The sequence below is a fragment of the Triplophysa dalaica genome, chromosome 21 (genome assembly GCF_015846415.1).
Source record: "Triplophysa dalaica isolate WHDGS20190420 chromosome 21, ASM1584641v1, whole genome shotgun sequence".
Lineage (NCBI taxonomy): Eukaryota > Metazoa > Chordata > Actinopteri > Cypriniformes > Nemacheilidae > Triplophysa > Triplophysa dalaica.
In genome coordinates this window covers 3,748,149-3,763,890 of record NC_079562.1, presented here as the reverse complement: position 1 = coordinate 3,763,890, position 15,742 = coordinate 3,748,149, and the positions used below count along the sequence as shown (strand labels likewise).

The 15,742-nt window shown below is 38.6% G+C and overlaps 2 protein-coding genes across 2 annotated transcripts; both read right to left on the bottom strand.

The window, feature by feature from the left end:
* Window positions 1-1,370: 1,370 nt before the first annotated feature.
* Window positions 1,371-8,181, bottom strand: arl8bb (ADP-ribosylation factor-like 8Bb). The gene is made up of 7 exons (XM_056735333.1): window positions 7,961-8,181; window positions 6,612-6,692; window positions 6,170-6,243; window positions 5,996-6,089; window positions 5,191-5,258; window positions 4,822-4,892; window positions 1,371-4,124 (listed from the first exon to the last, which is right to left on the bottom strand). Exons 1-7 carry the CDS (start codon window positions 8,081-8,083, stop codon window positions 4,075-4,077), a joined length of 561 nt encoding a protein of 186 aa, XP_056591311.1. The 5' UTR covers window positions 8,084-8,181; the 3' UTR covers window positions 1,371-4,074.
* Window positions 8,182-11,089: 2,908 nt separating this feature from the next.
* bhlhe40 (basic helix-loop-helix family, member e40) lies at window positions 11,090-14,734 on the bottom strand. Its single transcript, XM_056735505.1, has 5 exons — window positions 14,400-14,734; window positions 14,247-14,310; window positions 13,950-14,057; window positions 13,409-13,532; window positions 11,090-13,206 (listed from the first exon to the last, which is right to left on the bottom strand). Exons 1-5 carry the CDS (start codon window positions 14,477-14,479, stop codon window positions 12,353-12,355), a joined length of 1,230 nt encoding a protein of 409 aa, XP_056591483.1. The 5' UTR covers window positions 14,480-14,734; the 3' UTR covers window positions 11,090-12,352.
* Between the last annotated feature and the right edge of the window lie 1,008 nt (window positions 14,735-15,742).

Genomic DNA, 15,742 nt, shown 5'->3' with positions numbered 1-15,742 from the left:
CGCTGTTGTGTAAATCGTGTTTTCTAGACTATTTTTAAACGCCCTCTGGGTTTTTGGGTTGGAGAATATGTTTCAGGGCAGGTGTCTATATTTCACATTAATGCATTTTGACAGAATGAATGGATAACATGTTGTGCTTCAGTGCCAAGAGACTGCAGATCTGCCGCCAGGTATTTAAGCAACACGGTTAATGCTTCTGACAATTGGAAAGCGTTTCGTGGGACTCTCCTCACAAAATCCTCTTCCAGATATATTAAAATTGTCTTGGACAGCTGGACGTGTGAAATTCGAATGACGCTTTAAATATTTTAATGTGTTGGGTGAAACACAGAAATTGATTTGGCCAGAGGGCCAAAAGGTTTTTATATCGCTGCATGAAGTCTTGTGTTGCTTCAACCGATCGCCAATGCAAGTAAAAAGGTCATGTGACTTGGCAATTTGGAAAGGTTTTATCAGATTTTTTTAAGACCTTGATAATACAAATTTCAGACCCTTTCAGGTGTAAAGGGTAAAAGAAAGAACTAATAGTTTAGGTAAAGAAATACATACATTTTGCATTGCAAACCAGATTATTTGGATAGAATAAAGGGATGTATTTTATACTGGTAAATGGCACTGACCCTAACATCATTCTTCTTGAGGGTACGGCCTGTCACAGCATCTTTGGTCACAGACAATGTACACCCAATTGGCCAATCCATCACAAGGCATGAGAATATGACATTATAGACAGAATATGTCTAAATATCCAAGACAAAAAAACTGTCAATGAGTTCAGCTGTCATGGGTTAGGTTGGTCCACCACAAGTTTGCTAATATATGCTCAGATTCGTCAATAATTTGTCGAATGTGTTCACATACTTCGCCATATTTGGATGGTTCGAGTCTTGCACTGAATCTGATAGATAAGTTTGAAAAGCTAGATTTTTTCTACAGCACGGTGCTGCCCCCACGTGGCTTTTTGATGCTTTGCAAGAAAAATCTACTTTTTCCTACTATGTCCATAAGAATTAACAGTAAATGTTTAGTTCAATGCCATCATAAAAATAAAATAATAAAAATAAGTTTGTTTGCTTTTCAGGGTAAAAAAATCTTACTGAGTGTATATTTGATCTACTGATAATCCCGTCAAACAATGAAACACCTGGACAACGGAATATCAAAGTGACATTATTGTTTTAAAGAAAGATACTTATTCAGTTACTTTAAACAAGTTAATTCATAGGTTTAACCTAACATAATCCAAGTGCTTTTTTAGGACAACTACATGAGGCTGTCTCTATAGGTTTTCATGTGTGTTTGTTTGTGGGTTACATGCCAATGAAATAAGCATTTAGCCTATATCACTTTAAAATGTCAAACACCATACAAGCAATTCTAAAAAACATTTATTGAGCAACCACAACAAACCAAATGCAATACACACTTAAGTGCCCTCGGCTAAACAAAAAAGCTTCTTTGTTTTTGATTTTTTTTTCTTACTTACAAAATCAGCAAACAGATCAATTTAATCTTCATTTGTTGATAGTCACATCAATGGGAAAAAGTCTACTGTATAATATGTCAAATAAACAACTCAGTTTTATTTATATAGCGCTTTTCACAATGTTTCATTGTTTCAAAGCAGCTTTACAGGAATAAAGACAAAAATAAACAAAAGTTAGTATTAGTATTAATATAACAAGGGTCAAGGCTGCACAAAAATAATAACATGTCAGAAAAAGACCCACCCACATCAGCTATCAATGAAGAAACACAAAACGTTATCTGCATTAATCATTTGCACATCAGGAGTCTTGGATTTTAAGTAACATGTCATTTGACCTCTCAAAATAAAAGTAAAGAAAACAAACGTTGATAGGTTAACATTCAATCATGATCAAATAAAAGGTATAAAAACATTGCAACCATAAATCACTTACTAAAAATTGCAATAAATTACAAAAAAAAGAAAAACGATTTCCAGCATTAGCATGCATACATCTTAAAACAATAATACAATTAAAGAATCATGTTTTTAAAAAGCTTCAAACCAATACTAGATGATCAATACAGCATTGTTGTTTATATTAATCCGGTCCAGGTTTTGTTATCAGGTTTGGCGTTAGATAAAAATAACCAAGAAGAGTGTTTCGAAAGTGAGGGAGCAAGCTGTGATAAGGCGGATGGCACCTAACTAAACTAGTAACTACTGTGACTAAATTCTCAAAAGAGCAAGCAGGCCATTTACAGTCAAAGCATTTAATAATCACAGATCCAAAACATGAAAAAACACGAGCTGATTACAAAAGTGAATTATGGTTTGCAATAGACCTAACCAAACAGATTTACGAACCATCTTGTATGTTTTCAATGCTACAGTCCCCCATTTTTAGTAAGGCATTGAGAAATAAATCACATGTTAAACACAAAACTTAAAGAATCAGCATGATAGAAATATAAGATGACATCTGATCCAATAGATCAACACACAGGATAAACTTCATCCCCTCAGCGTCTTATTTCTGTACTAATAATGCTGATCAACATGCAGGAACAAAACGAGCCATTTTGATCCCACCACCTCAATAAGTGATCTCTCCACCCCCTTTTATAAAATAAAGCTCCATAAGATGCGCATTACTCTTTTATTTAAAACACTTTGAAGCATACGTACATCTATGCATTTGTTCTAAATCACTTTGCAAGAGCTCACTTGCTGTTACTATGGCCGAAATATCGATAAATACGTAAATGTAATTTGCAGGTGTATTATAAAGTAGTAAGAAATGCAGTATCTAGGCGGTGCTAACCACTGAAAAGTACAGATTCATCTCTGTCGATTCACTTAGTAGGACTGAGTGTTATAATCCCGATATAGTCAAAACATAATTACATGATTAACAAATCTGTTTTTATGAGATGTCATCAATTACACATGTTATGCTAGCAGTGTTTAATGTTTCTGCTGTTGCTGTAATAATGGCATCTACGGTAAATTCATTTATTTACAGCAAGGCCAATTATTTGTGCTTATAATGTCTATAATTCTGGGCAGGTGTGGGGAAACCGATTGAATAATGTAAATCCACAAGGCACTTCACTTTCGTATATATCAGTAAATGCCAAATTTCTTCATGACCAGTTCACGTGCTGAACATAGAACGAAACATTTTTAGCAATTTTTTCTTTAATTCAAAGGTGTTTAGCAGTTTAAATTTTGACATGTTAGCTTGGAAACTGTACAGGCAAAGTTGTAAGATAACAAACAAGTGCATATTTTAAGTGTTTTGATTTTCTTGTTAATATTTCATAATACTAATATTTTAATCCTTCACACGCTTCTATTTGCTTAAAAGAAGTCAAACATAATAAAAATAACGCAGCGCGAAACATCTTGTAGAGGTTAAAACCCACAAACTATCTAAAGCATTGGTCAAAAGATGGTCTTTAGAAGACAGGTGTGAACAAGGACATCTGTAGATAGTTCTACCTACTTTCTCAACCTCCGGTCAGACATGCGTGTGAATAAAAGTCCAAAGTCCATCTAGACAAAACAAAACCAGGCTGATCTATAAAAAATAACAGTACTAGTGGGATGTCTGAAGCCCATTGATGTGACACTGATGCTTTACAGAGTCTGTAACAGAGGGAAGGTGTGAGACAGACGTAGAGCGCTTTTCCACCATCACGCCAAACCGTTCTAAGCACGGTCTGAAACGGTTACATTTATGTTTACACATGAACCTGGTTCAACAAGGCACGCTAATAATATGCTAATAATTGCGTGCAGAGGCATTATAGCTCAGTTTCTTGTGTTACCAAGGCAGCGCGTGAGGGGTTTCAGTATACATTCAAAACATTTACGTTATTACCCCTGCGCTGCGAAATGAAATCATTTACGTACCGGCTGGCATGGATCTGCACGGAGTGGAACGATTAAGCAACGAGAACGATTCGGCGCGATGGTGGAAAAGCGCTCATAAAGACGAACAGACACAGGTCCACTGGGACAGTCAGGGAGGGGCTGCTGGGCTGACTAGAGAACTTAAACAGAGGCAGAGCTGGACTGACGGGAAGAGACGGGGTCTGTTGTCAACTTCTCCGGGACTTTGAATGTTGGATGAGCCACTGTAATGTGATATCTACAGGAAAGAAGTGGAGAAAGAAAGAGCGAGAGAGAGAGAGATTAATAATCATGATCCCATTTCCACCGTAGCACATTTTCTTCCAAACCAAATATGTCAGCTGGTTCATAAAACGTCTCTAATAAAATTAAACTATGGCCTGTAAAACATAATCTCTTTTCTGTCTTTTCCACTTATTTCTGAACCTTTACAGACAGTGATATCTGCCAAATTTCAAGCACCCATCTCAATGAACATCATCACAGCTTGAGAATATGACTATTAAATTTTTTTTACTTTGGCTTGAAAATGTTCACAATGACACATGCACAGTAATTACAACTCGCGGTGACAAACCGTGTTATGTTTTTATTATCACCGCAGGTCCCCTTACATGGAATTCGTCATGTTAGTTCAACAGTAGCCCTAAAGAGACTAACTGCTCTACAGAGTGTTTTGTGAATACGTTATCTCCTCCAGCAAAGAATTGAAAGCGACATCTTAGTCTTGTGTGAGCCGACGTACTGCATCAAAAGGGAGCGGTGGAGTGAGCTGTTGGTTGCAGTTCCCAACCTTACCACTAGATGCCACTAAATGTCATGCACTGGACCTTCAAGCAATATAAATATACAGTCGTATTTTGTTTGACATTGAAAATAATCAACAGAAAAGGAGCAAAGCAATGTCCAACCATTCACAGATCTCCATCACTCACCAATGTTGTCCTTCTCTTTGCATGAAATTGAGTAGCAGCAAATCTCTCTGTCTTGGATGGCTGAAAGATTCCTGTAGAAAATTGGAAAACATTGTTGGCGGCGAAAATGTTAAGAAATTTTCCTGTCTATGAACTCTTTCTGTTATTCTGCCAAAAACATGCTCAAATTCACACATCTTCTAATAAGTGTGTTTGCAAGTGGAGAAAACAGTGAAGGTCGTGAGAAAATGGTGAATTTTGAAACACCTAAAAAGAAAGTCTGAAACAGGAAGGAGACGCGGTGTGGTGTGGCCCACCGATGCAATTTCATTCAGCACAAAAGCATCCAGAGATCACAGTGATGTTATTTTAGTCAGTTACAGTGCTTACATCTTTTCGATGAGTTGTTTCTCGTCCAGCGCGCTGGGAAGGTCTCTTTTGTTGCCAAGGACAAGTATCTGTGAAAAGCAAAGTTACCATAAATCACCCATAATGCACCTCTTAAATCTACATATCTCACTTGGCCCACTAAACGTTTATACTACTGATCAGAACCTTTCTTAATATGGTTAAGAACGTATGTCTGTGCATCAGAATTGTGTTAAAGCTGTCTCATAAATTAGTTTCATCAGCGAATAGTGGGCAGCACGGCACAAAGCCCCATCACTCCCCACAGACATATAATCTATGAGCGATCTGTTCGCTCTGTGCTGTCAGAGCCGTTTCCTCTGCTGAAGATAACACGCATAATGCCACCCGCGAGGGCATTTCAGTCCACAGGAGCTCGCAGCAGATGTAATGCTTGCTTAGTCATGCTCCTTAAAAACCACACAGCGGCTCTGGAAAGATCTGGAAAGCAGGGGTGTGGCACTGGGATTCACTTCTGGGCGCTTTGATAAAAAAGCGCCACTTTAGACAAAATAAATATTCTCTCTTGTCCTCGTCTCATTTCTGTACGAATTCTTTTACAGATATGTGTCGGTGAATAATTTCTTAACCTGTGTGTATCTAGTCTTATAACACTTTTAAATCCCCATTGCCATAAACTGAATGGACGACAAGCAAATTTTTCCACAAAAGAAAGCCTGTCATCTGTAACTAAATGACCGAATTGACATTTTATTAGTAAACTACTCATTAAAGTAGTTTCAGCTATAATACATCAAACAGAATGTAAGTGTTCTCCTCCCCGTACAGGAATGCCTTGCAGCTGTGGTTTGTCTAACAGGTTGTGTAGCTCATTTCTTGAGGCTTCCACTTTTTCACAGTCCGCAGCGTCCACCATATATCTGAAAGCACAACACAGAATTCTTATTACCGCAATGCAGAAATATAACCACCGGCCCTTTGAATCACACGTCATACTCACACTATAGCGTTGACACCCCGACAATATCTCTCCCACATGCTTCTGAAGCGTGGCTGCCCACCTATATCCCAAATCTACGTAAAGACAACAATCATTTACCATTGGCATCACAAATATCAAACTACCATCTACTCAACTGTCAATCATCTATTACAAAAAAAGAATTTAAAATAAAAAAAAGAATTTAAATAACAATTGGATCAAAGCAGTTCTGAAACATACAGACTTCAACGGAGAAATAGCATGAATAATCTACAACATTTTTTTTTAATTTGCAATGAAGTCAATGGGTTCAAATTTAAAAGTAAATCATATTATCATGTTAAAATACTTTAAAGCTCCCACATGCTATTAGTTATGTAACATACATACTACATCATTTATAAAACAATTCAAGTCAAAGAAAAGTGTCCTTGAGACCGGAGAAAACATAGAGACTCACTTTAATTGTTACATTGCCCTTGGTCACTTTCCTCATGTTGAAGCCGACCGTAGGGATCATGTCTTCATTAAACTGGCCAGACTGGAGAAACACATTTTAATTAAAAAACACTTAGTTCTTATACAAAGGTTTTATATAGAAATTTGAATTAAAAGTGCAAATCATAAGGCACACTGTGTCTTGTAAATAAATCCCTTTGGTTTGGTTTTTCATCAAGCCCAAACATCCTTTATTGCAGAGTACAAACCCAACACCGCTTAGCTATTTTTATGGTTACATTAGCAAATCCTTATTGGGTAACAATACTGCATGTGCTTCAATTTCCTGCACACAAATAAAAAAAGACCTATCTATGTGTTTTAGCAGACCCCATTACTCTTTAATCCTAGATTGACCAATGAGATGTTGAAACTACAGTATTTCTATTCGCTGGAACAGCAGGAATCCCCTTGACTTGAACATGAGCAGGTGTAGTTGTGAAAATCTTCTTTAAACCCTTTTTCACTCGTTTTACTGCACTGCAGAAGCAGCAAGAGGTCAAGCATGGATTTGCATTCCCGCTTGTCTGTCACAATATTGGTATGGTGATCGTTTTTTGTCCTTGTATGTTTGCCGATTGTCTCCAAAACAGCACAGTTGCGTGAAAGCCCGAAAATAAATACAAGAATTAAAATTTTGGCCAGCTTGCCCAAGAGCAAGTATTAGAATGCACTTAACCGCACCGCTGGGAGTTCTTTTTGTCTCGGATCAGGTGAACCTGACCTTAACCACATCAGCACCGTGACATATCAAAATGACTCATCCGGAGCTTATTAGAGACAAAAATTGCATTGCCTATGATTCACTATTAATGCCAAGATGCTTTTCAACAATTACCTAAATGATTTCTTATTTTAAAAAAAAATGCAGGCAACAGGCACGGATGTACATGCAAAGCCAAAATGAATAATAAACATAATTTTGCAGATAACATATTGATTTGATCATATTCATATAATAGGCTTAATGATGCTGTAAGAGTATACATTGTATGACGTAACAAAAGATAAAATCAAGACCTCCCTAAAGGTCATACTGTAGGTAACGTTACAACAGGCTTGGGAATCCTATATACAAACTATATCATCACTCCAATAATTATGACAACACATTATTCGTATAAAGAGGTAGTAAAGAAATGATCCACCCTTGACACACCTCAACTCGTGTGTATGACAGCACACACATCAGCTATAGTGAGTCATACAGCTGCAGATGCATTAAAACGTGAAAAGGTTGTTGGGTTGTGATATATTGCGGTATTCATAAAGCTTTAATGTTCAGACTGTAGGGAAGTAGATCAAACTCACAGCAATTACGTTGACGAAAGTAGTTTTCCCAGAGTACTGCAGTCCCACAAGAGTCAGCTCCATCTCCTCCTTCCAGAAGAGCGTTCGGAACCAGTCCAGAAGCCGATTAAAGAGGGCCAACATCTCTCAACGCGACGTGTAATGCTGCTGTATAAACTATGATCAGATGATCAGATTCTCACCGCTGCATGAGACAGTCGAGAATAAAGAGGAAGCGCTGATGTCTTGTGATTATCAGTGACGCATAATAACAGCGCCACGATAGGCGCACATTCAACTTTCAAAATAAAAGTCGTCATGAAAAAGCTTTCTCAATGGAAAAAACATAATAATAATCAACATATTTAGTGCATTTAAGAATAAATATTACAATTAAATAAGAATATAGGAAACGTTAAGAAAGAAAATAGGAAATCAAATGACAATGTGTTATATTTTAGAATAAAACTCTCAGTGACGTTTTCTGTATTTGGAAGCAAGAAGCATACTTACAAAAGATTACCGGTTACAGTTAAATTATTAATATAGAAGAATTTAAAGAACGAAAAAAATGTGTCTTCAGAATAAAGGTCTCCGTGTTGTTATTTTAAAAAACAAGAAACTCACTAACATCAGACATCTTTAGCACGTTTTTTATTTAACAGTTTAATCAATAATAATTATCTGTTTTCTTTTTAAAGTAAATTCACTGAGAATCTTGTTAGAGGGGACTCTAATATTATCCCGTGAGATTTGCGTGCGCATGCGGTTTAACAAGCTCTTGCAGTTCATTTTCTTTGCCACAAGATGGCGATAAAGCTTTAGAATAGACAGTAAGCAGGTATTTGTTGTTTCAGTTCATGCTTTTTGTTTTGTAATTGCTTGTAGTCTGTTTTAAACGCAAATGTAATCTATTAGTTTAAATATTTTGTGATAGCTTAAATATTCAAATAATTTGTTTTAAACAAATACTACAAAATCACAACAGTAGATGCTGTTGTTTTTAAAATAATGAGTATTGTCACTGCATTTCTTATTGCAGTTCATCCAGAGATACATTGTTTTTGAGTACTAGAACAGTTTTCATGTAAGGATCTGTGTTTACTTTGACTAATGATACGTACGCTTTATATTTTTTAAAGCTATAAAAATATAATATGAATCATAAGTGAATGATTTTACAAATCAAATTTACAAATTGTTCTTGTATACAACTATGAATTCTTGTGTCATCATTCACAGTGTAGTGATGGCATGTGGCTGATCATGCGTGTGCTCACCGTGTGGCTATACATGTGATCAGTAAGGCCCACGATTACGCCTGTTTACATCCCAGCAGGGTGGAGGGGTGAAACTACAGAGCACAGAGCCAGACACGGGTGCAAATCTTAACCTAATTCAACAGGTTACAGGAGCTGGAAATACAATGAGCATTATGGCCATCTGTGGTATAATAGCCTTAATAAAATGAATACTGATACTAATGACAGTATTAAAGTAACTTCTGTAATTGTTGCTTAAAATATTTTTTTGCAGTTGTTTACATTTACTGCATATGAGGGAAACATTTTATGATTAGTGCATGTAAGAATAAATATAACAGTTAAATAAATAATATAGGAAACGTTAAAGAAAGAAAATAGGAAATCAAATGAAAATGAAAATCTGTTTATTTTCAGAATAAACGTCTCAGTATAGATTTTTTGTATTTGAATGCACAAAATAATACAGGTTACAGTTAAATTGTAAATATATAGAACATTTCAAAGAAAGAAAGAAAGAAAGAAAGAACGAAAGAAAAAAAGAAAGAAAGAAAGAAAAATAAATCAAATAACTGTGCATTTTCTTCAGAATGTAAGCCTCTGTGATGTTATTTTAGAAAACAAGAAACTTACTAACATCAGACATCTTTAGTACATACAAAAAATTAACAGTTAAATAAATAACAAATAATGATGAATCGTTTCCTTTAAAAAAATAGGTAAATGCACTAAGCATCTTAATAGTGGGGACTAGAAATGATATCCCGTGTGATTTGCGTGCGCATGAGGTTTGATAAGCTCTTGCAGTTCATTTTCTTTGCCATAAGATGACGACAAAGCTTTAGAATAAACAGTAAGAAGGTATATGTTGTATCGAATCATGCTTTTTATTTTGTGACTGTTTGCAGGCTGTTTTATACGTAAATGTAGACATTTAAACAGAATGATTATCCTTTAAGAATATTGGATTTTCACTGTTATCTATTAGTTTAAATAGTTTGTAATTTCTCAAATGTTCAAATCAATTATTTTTAAAGAATACTACAAATCACAACATGATGATGCTGTTGTTTATAAAACAATGAGAATTGTCACCGCATTTCTTATTGCAGTTCATCCAGAGATGCAGTGTTTTTGAGTACAAGCACAGTTTACATTTGTTTACTTTGACTACATATAGGTGCGCTTTATATTTTTTAAAGCTATAAAAATAAAATATTAATCAAAAGTGAATGATTTTACAAATCAAATTTACAAATTGTTCTTGTATACAACCATGAATTCTTGTGTCATCATTCACAGTGTAGTGATCATGCGTGTGCTCACCGTGTGGCTATACATGTGATCAGTAAGGCCCACGATTACCCCTGTTTACATCCCAGCAGGGTGGAGGGGTGAAACTACAGAGCACACAGCCAGACACGGGTGCAAATCTTAACCTAATTCAACAGGTTACAGGAGCTGGAAATACAATGTGCATTATGGCCATCTGTGGTATAATAGCCTTAATAAAATGAATAATGATACTAATGACAGCATTAAAGTAACTTCTGTAATTGTTGCTGTGTTTTTTTTCTTCAAATCTTTTTCTTTTGCAGCTGTTGAAATGTACTGTATATGAGGGGAAACGCTTTCTGACTGCTGATTTCTAATACCATGCAATTTTGTTTTGCCTCTGTTGAGTAGTCAAATGATTGGGCTTTATAGGTGTGAGGCTGAGATGTTTGAAACCTGACCCTTATATTGTCTGTCTACATGATTTGCATAGACAAAGCAAGTTTATGGGTTATGTAATTGTTACATAATGACGGGCATTGAAGGGAAAAACAGTGAAGTTGTTTTCACAGCCAAACACGTTCAAGCTCTCAAATCAAACTCGGACAAGAAATTTCCACAGGAAAAGGAGCTTTATTAATACTTTTTTCTTTATGTATGTCAACAATACTTTAGACAAAAATATATACATCAAGCAACCTTCAGTTAGGTCCCAAAATAAAAATCCCAAGTACCTCTTCCTATACAAAACTAATATATTGTTTAAAACATTACATTCACTTTCGTTTGCTTCTATGTTGAAACCAGGATTACAAATGCAGATGTCTGGCGATGCAGATATCACGTTTACTGCTTTAAACAGGTAAAGGCAACAGTATGAACAAAGACCTGCCTTCATTCGACCAGAAATGAACACACGTGATGCAGATCGAGTCTAGGTCCAAAGCTATACGTACACAATCTCATGGCATACAGCGCGTCGGCTGTCTAAAACACACCTCTCAAACGAAAATTGGTGGGTCACGTATCAAAAATACAGATGTACAAGTAGTATAAACAAAATAATTACACAATGCAGTCACCTCACAACAACTTCTCCTAGGTGCACGATGACCAACTCAAAAGCTACAATGTAGTCGTGATTATATTACTCCTGTATATACACGAGCGTCACGTCTGATGGAGTTTACCTCTTCATAAAAAAACCTCGAGTGTGTCCGTTTGGGATACGACAGGTCACGGGGTGAGTTTTACGACTGAGCTCCGGTCGACAAAAACAAGGAGATGTTTGGTAGCATTGCAGTCGAGAAAGATGATTCTTATGCTTAAAGCAGAAACAGAAGCGTCTTGTCCTAGCTTCCGCGGCACAGCTATGTCCAAAGCAGCATCTACAGGGGGGATGTTAAAATGACTTATTTTACATTCAACAAATGAAAAGGTGCTTGTGCAAAGGGCAAAGTCCTTAACGTTGGGGGGATCGTCTGCACGTCACATTCCGGGGGTTTTGTATTTTGAATTGGAACATTCGACGTAAGTGCAGAGATAAGCCGCTCGCCCAGAGCTCATCGTTTGACCTTCTTCACAGTGTATCACAGTGCTTTACACGGGGCCTCGTAAACTGTCCACATGGACTTTGGTTGTCCTTTCCGTCTCAGGGTCTGTGTACGCTGGTTGAGGAGGGAGCTAGCCAGTTGACTGATAAGAGTGTGTGCGCGTGTTTATGAGGCCGTCATACTTCTGAAAGGATCTGAACAGCTGCTGGCTGAGGTTGAGGGTGCTTTTTTAAACTTTGCCCATTGTCAACCCAACCTTCTCGGAGAGCTTATTCAGCAGGAAAGTCCACTTTGCAAGACCAAAACATTCAGAGAGCGGGTCCTCAGTCTTTGGTTTCTAGGTTTAAGGGTGGGACTTGTTTAAGAGCCTGCAGGAGTGCAGGAGAGTCCATAGGGGTCGGGGAGGTGACTGGAGAACCCACTCTCGAGGACATAACCAGGGATGAAGGGAGTTTCTCCGGAGACAACCCGCTGGAGGACCCACCCATGCCCGGGTACAATACGGGCATGGCACCCGGGTACCAACACTTCTCCAGCATCGGCAGGTACGCCGCCGTGCCGTTAGGAAAGAGGTAGAACGGCATGCAAAGAGGCGGCTGGTGTGGAGAAAAGCTGACGTAGGGACTGTGACCTCCCACCACCTCGTGCCCCGAAAGAGACTCATCTTCAGAAGAGTCGGACCTCTGCCGCTTTGCCTGCGGCTCGTCTAATTCCTCTTTAATGCTGCCGCCCATTCTCTCTGCCAGGCCGTACTTGACGTCACCGTCTTTGCCGTAGCAGACCGGCCGCTGGGCTTTCGGGTAACGTTTCTCCAGTTCTCCCCCATAACCGCTATCAGTATCAGTATCGCTACCGCTCTGCTCGCTGCTGTGGGGATAAGTCCTTTGAATAACAGGAACGCAGTTTTTAGCATGACCCTCCATGGATTTTGGCTGCACACCTGCTGGTTTCTCCCGGTTCTCCTGGAGTTTGGGAGCGGGCTCGGAGGGGCAGGGGCTTGGCGGGCTTTGTATGAGCTCCGACGCCACTCTGTGCAGATGGTTGATTATGTGAGTGGGCGTCAGATCGCGCACGGTCTCCTGGTTGGCCAGGAACTGCAGGACCTCTTTGGCACACAGATGGAACCCGGAACGAAACATTTCCTCACTGTTTTCCAAGGGCCCATTGCCTTGCTCACCTGCATAAAAAAAAAAAAAAAAACATCAGACATCTTGCTTCACAATAATCGTGCCAAAAATGCAATCATTCGATTTTATGCAAGCACGTCTCAGTTTCGTTACTCTTTGAAGCATTCACAACAAAAGGGGGTGGGGAGGAAGTAAAAAGTTCAGCAGGTCTGTACCCTGTGGCAAGGTCACACTTGTCTGAGCAACACACACCTATTTGCATTCCACTTTGCAGGGAAATAATTTTCTGTTGCTGCTGCTCCAGCAGGTTGTTAAGAGCTTTCACATGCTTGAGTGTCAGTTCCAGCACAACAGCCTTCTCCAAGTGTCCCAGAGTCTAAAACAGGAAGAACAAAGATAAGCATGTTGATCTTTCTTATGTAACGCGTTCTGCAGAAGCTCAGAGGACAAACTCCGCTGAGCGGGAATGCAGGCACTCCTCCCTGCTGGCATGTACGCGTGCATGTCTCTAATATTGAAATACTTGGAATGACAACGTAACTTCAACTTGTTGATATGTTGACTGGTTATGTAACGTTGTGTGAGAATGATTCAATTTATTCTACACCTGTATAAGTTTTATGCATACAGGTTGAGAAATGTGTTTTTTACGCACTCGATCTGCTGTCTAAGGGCGCGCCCTTTCACGAAGTTATTGAAAAGCAGGACAAACATGATTTATTCATTATTAACAAGCAGGTGGCGCTTTGATACAACAGGGTGAGGTGAGCTCATCCACTCCCATATTACTTACAGTGAGTTTAAGGTGTTCGGGCAGCAAATCCTTTAACTGCGCGATGCACTCGTTTATTCTGTCCCTCCTTTTCTTCTCGATCAGTCGATGTGGCAATTTGTATGTATCCTATAGGATCGAGCAGATCATTTAATACCGAATTCCTTGCGCAATACAACAACATTAAGAACAAACTTGTGCAGTTTCATTATATTGTTTAAAGTAGTTTTTAATGTAAATGCAATACAATTTACAAGTAGAAGATGTGCGCAAAAGTGCGCGTAATAATGCGTCGGTGCGTAATTGCGCGTTCCGTACCTTACTGTCCTCGCTGCGCTTCATTCCCCGCCGCTGTTTATACACGTACATGGGGAAATCCATTCTAGATAAGAAAATAATATAAAGCCAATGAGAAAACGAGCGAGCTGAAAATCTTTCAGTAACATATAAAGCATTTTGAGATCGACTTACCCTTGCATGTCAGAGATATGATCCATCGGAGCGTGTTTGGTTATACATGGAGGAGGTTGCGCACTGGTAATCCTATCCATTTCAGACTTTATGTCTTACAGACGTGTAAAAACGGCTGATTTAAACGAATATATAAAAGTAAAAAAACAAATCCTTCACTTTCTCATCAAAGTCCACACGTATTTCCCATGAATTAAGAACTGAAAAGTAGCTGAACTGGTTGGAGTTCCACTGTCTGGTGTTGTGAGCTGGAGATGTATGCAGGCTCCGCTGCTGGTTAAATGAGTGTGTGTGGGTGGATGTGAAGTACGTGTTAAATAAACCCTGTGACTGCAGACACGTCTCGAGCTTTAGTCACATGAGCCTCACGTGTGTGACGGCGCTTTCAGAGCTCAACCCATTTACAGCAGTCGGACCGCCCGCCCGTGTCCCGTGTACCGCCATGCTGCCCCCCCCCCCTTCTCTCTCTCTCTCTCTCTCTCTCTCTCTCTGAGCTCGGTACGCACAATAACAGCTTAACTCAGGAAAACGAGTCTCCTGTGTTTGAAGTGCGTGATCCTGGATTGACTTGTGAAAAATGTGAATATATTTGTTTAAACTGTGAATTTCAAACATTATAGTTTTGGACGTAGAATAATATGAATAATGTGCATTATAGATAAATGTGCAAAAAAATAATTCACACCCTATCTGAAAAATAGCTATTTTAACTTGTTGCACAATATACTTGGCATTTAAAGGGCTTCCTTTTTATAAATGAAAGTACGCATTCACAGTAATAAATAACATATGCCATTATTCTATTTTTATTCTATTGTGATTACTTCTTTTAAATTCGAATAAAACATAAACATTAATAATATTCCAGGATTTATTAAAGCCTTATTCCATCGAATAACCTACATATTCCTATACATCTTAGTTATTAACCAATGCTTCTCTTGCAACCCGGTGTAAGCGGATCTGCCAGCATCATAAAAACACATCAAGCGCGCAGGCGATGTAACACAAACATGGGCCGTAATGTTTGTGTCAAAGCTTCTAGAAGGAATCGTGTCAAATTAAAATGATATCATGAACACCTGTGGCCCCATCAAAATAACGCAAGTGTTTATTAACGAGACTCCCTTGACATGATGTTGGCACATGAGCGTGCACGACCCATGTTTACGCATAGTAACAGATGCGCGCTCCGTTATTTCACACCGGGACCGTTTGCGCTCCACGTGAAGGTGCAGTCTCTCATGGATCTCTCGTGCTGCGGCTCGGTTTGTTGTTGCCGGTTGTACTCGGCGGCAGTCACGTTGAACTCCTCATGGCTGGCGGTGCGGGGAGAGGGAGGA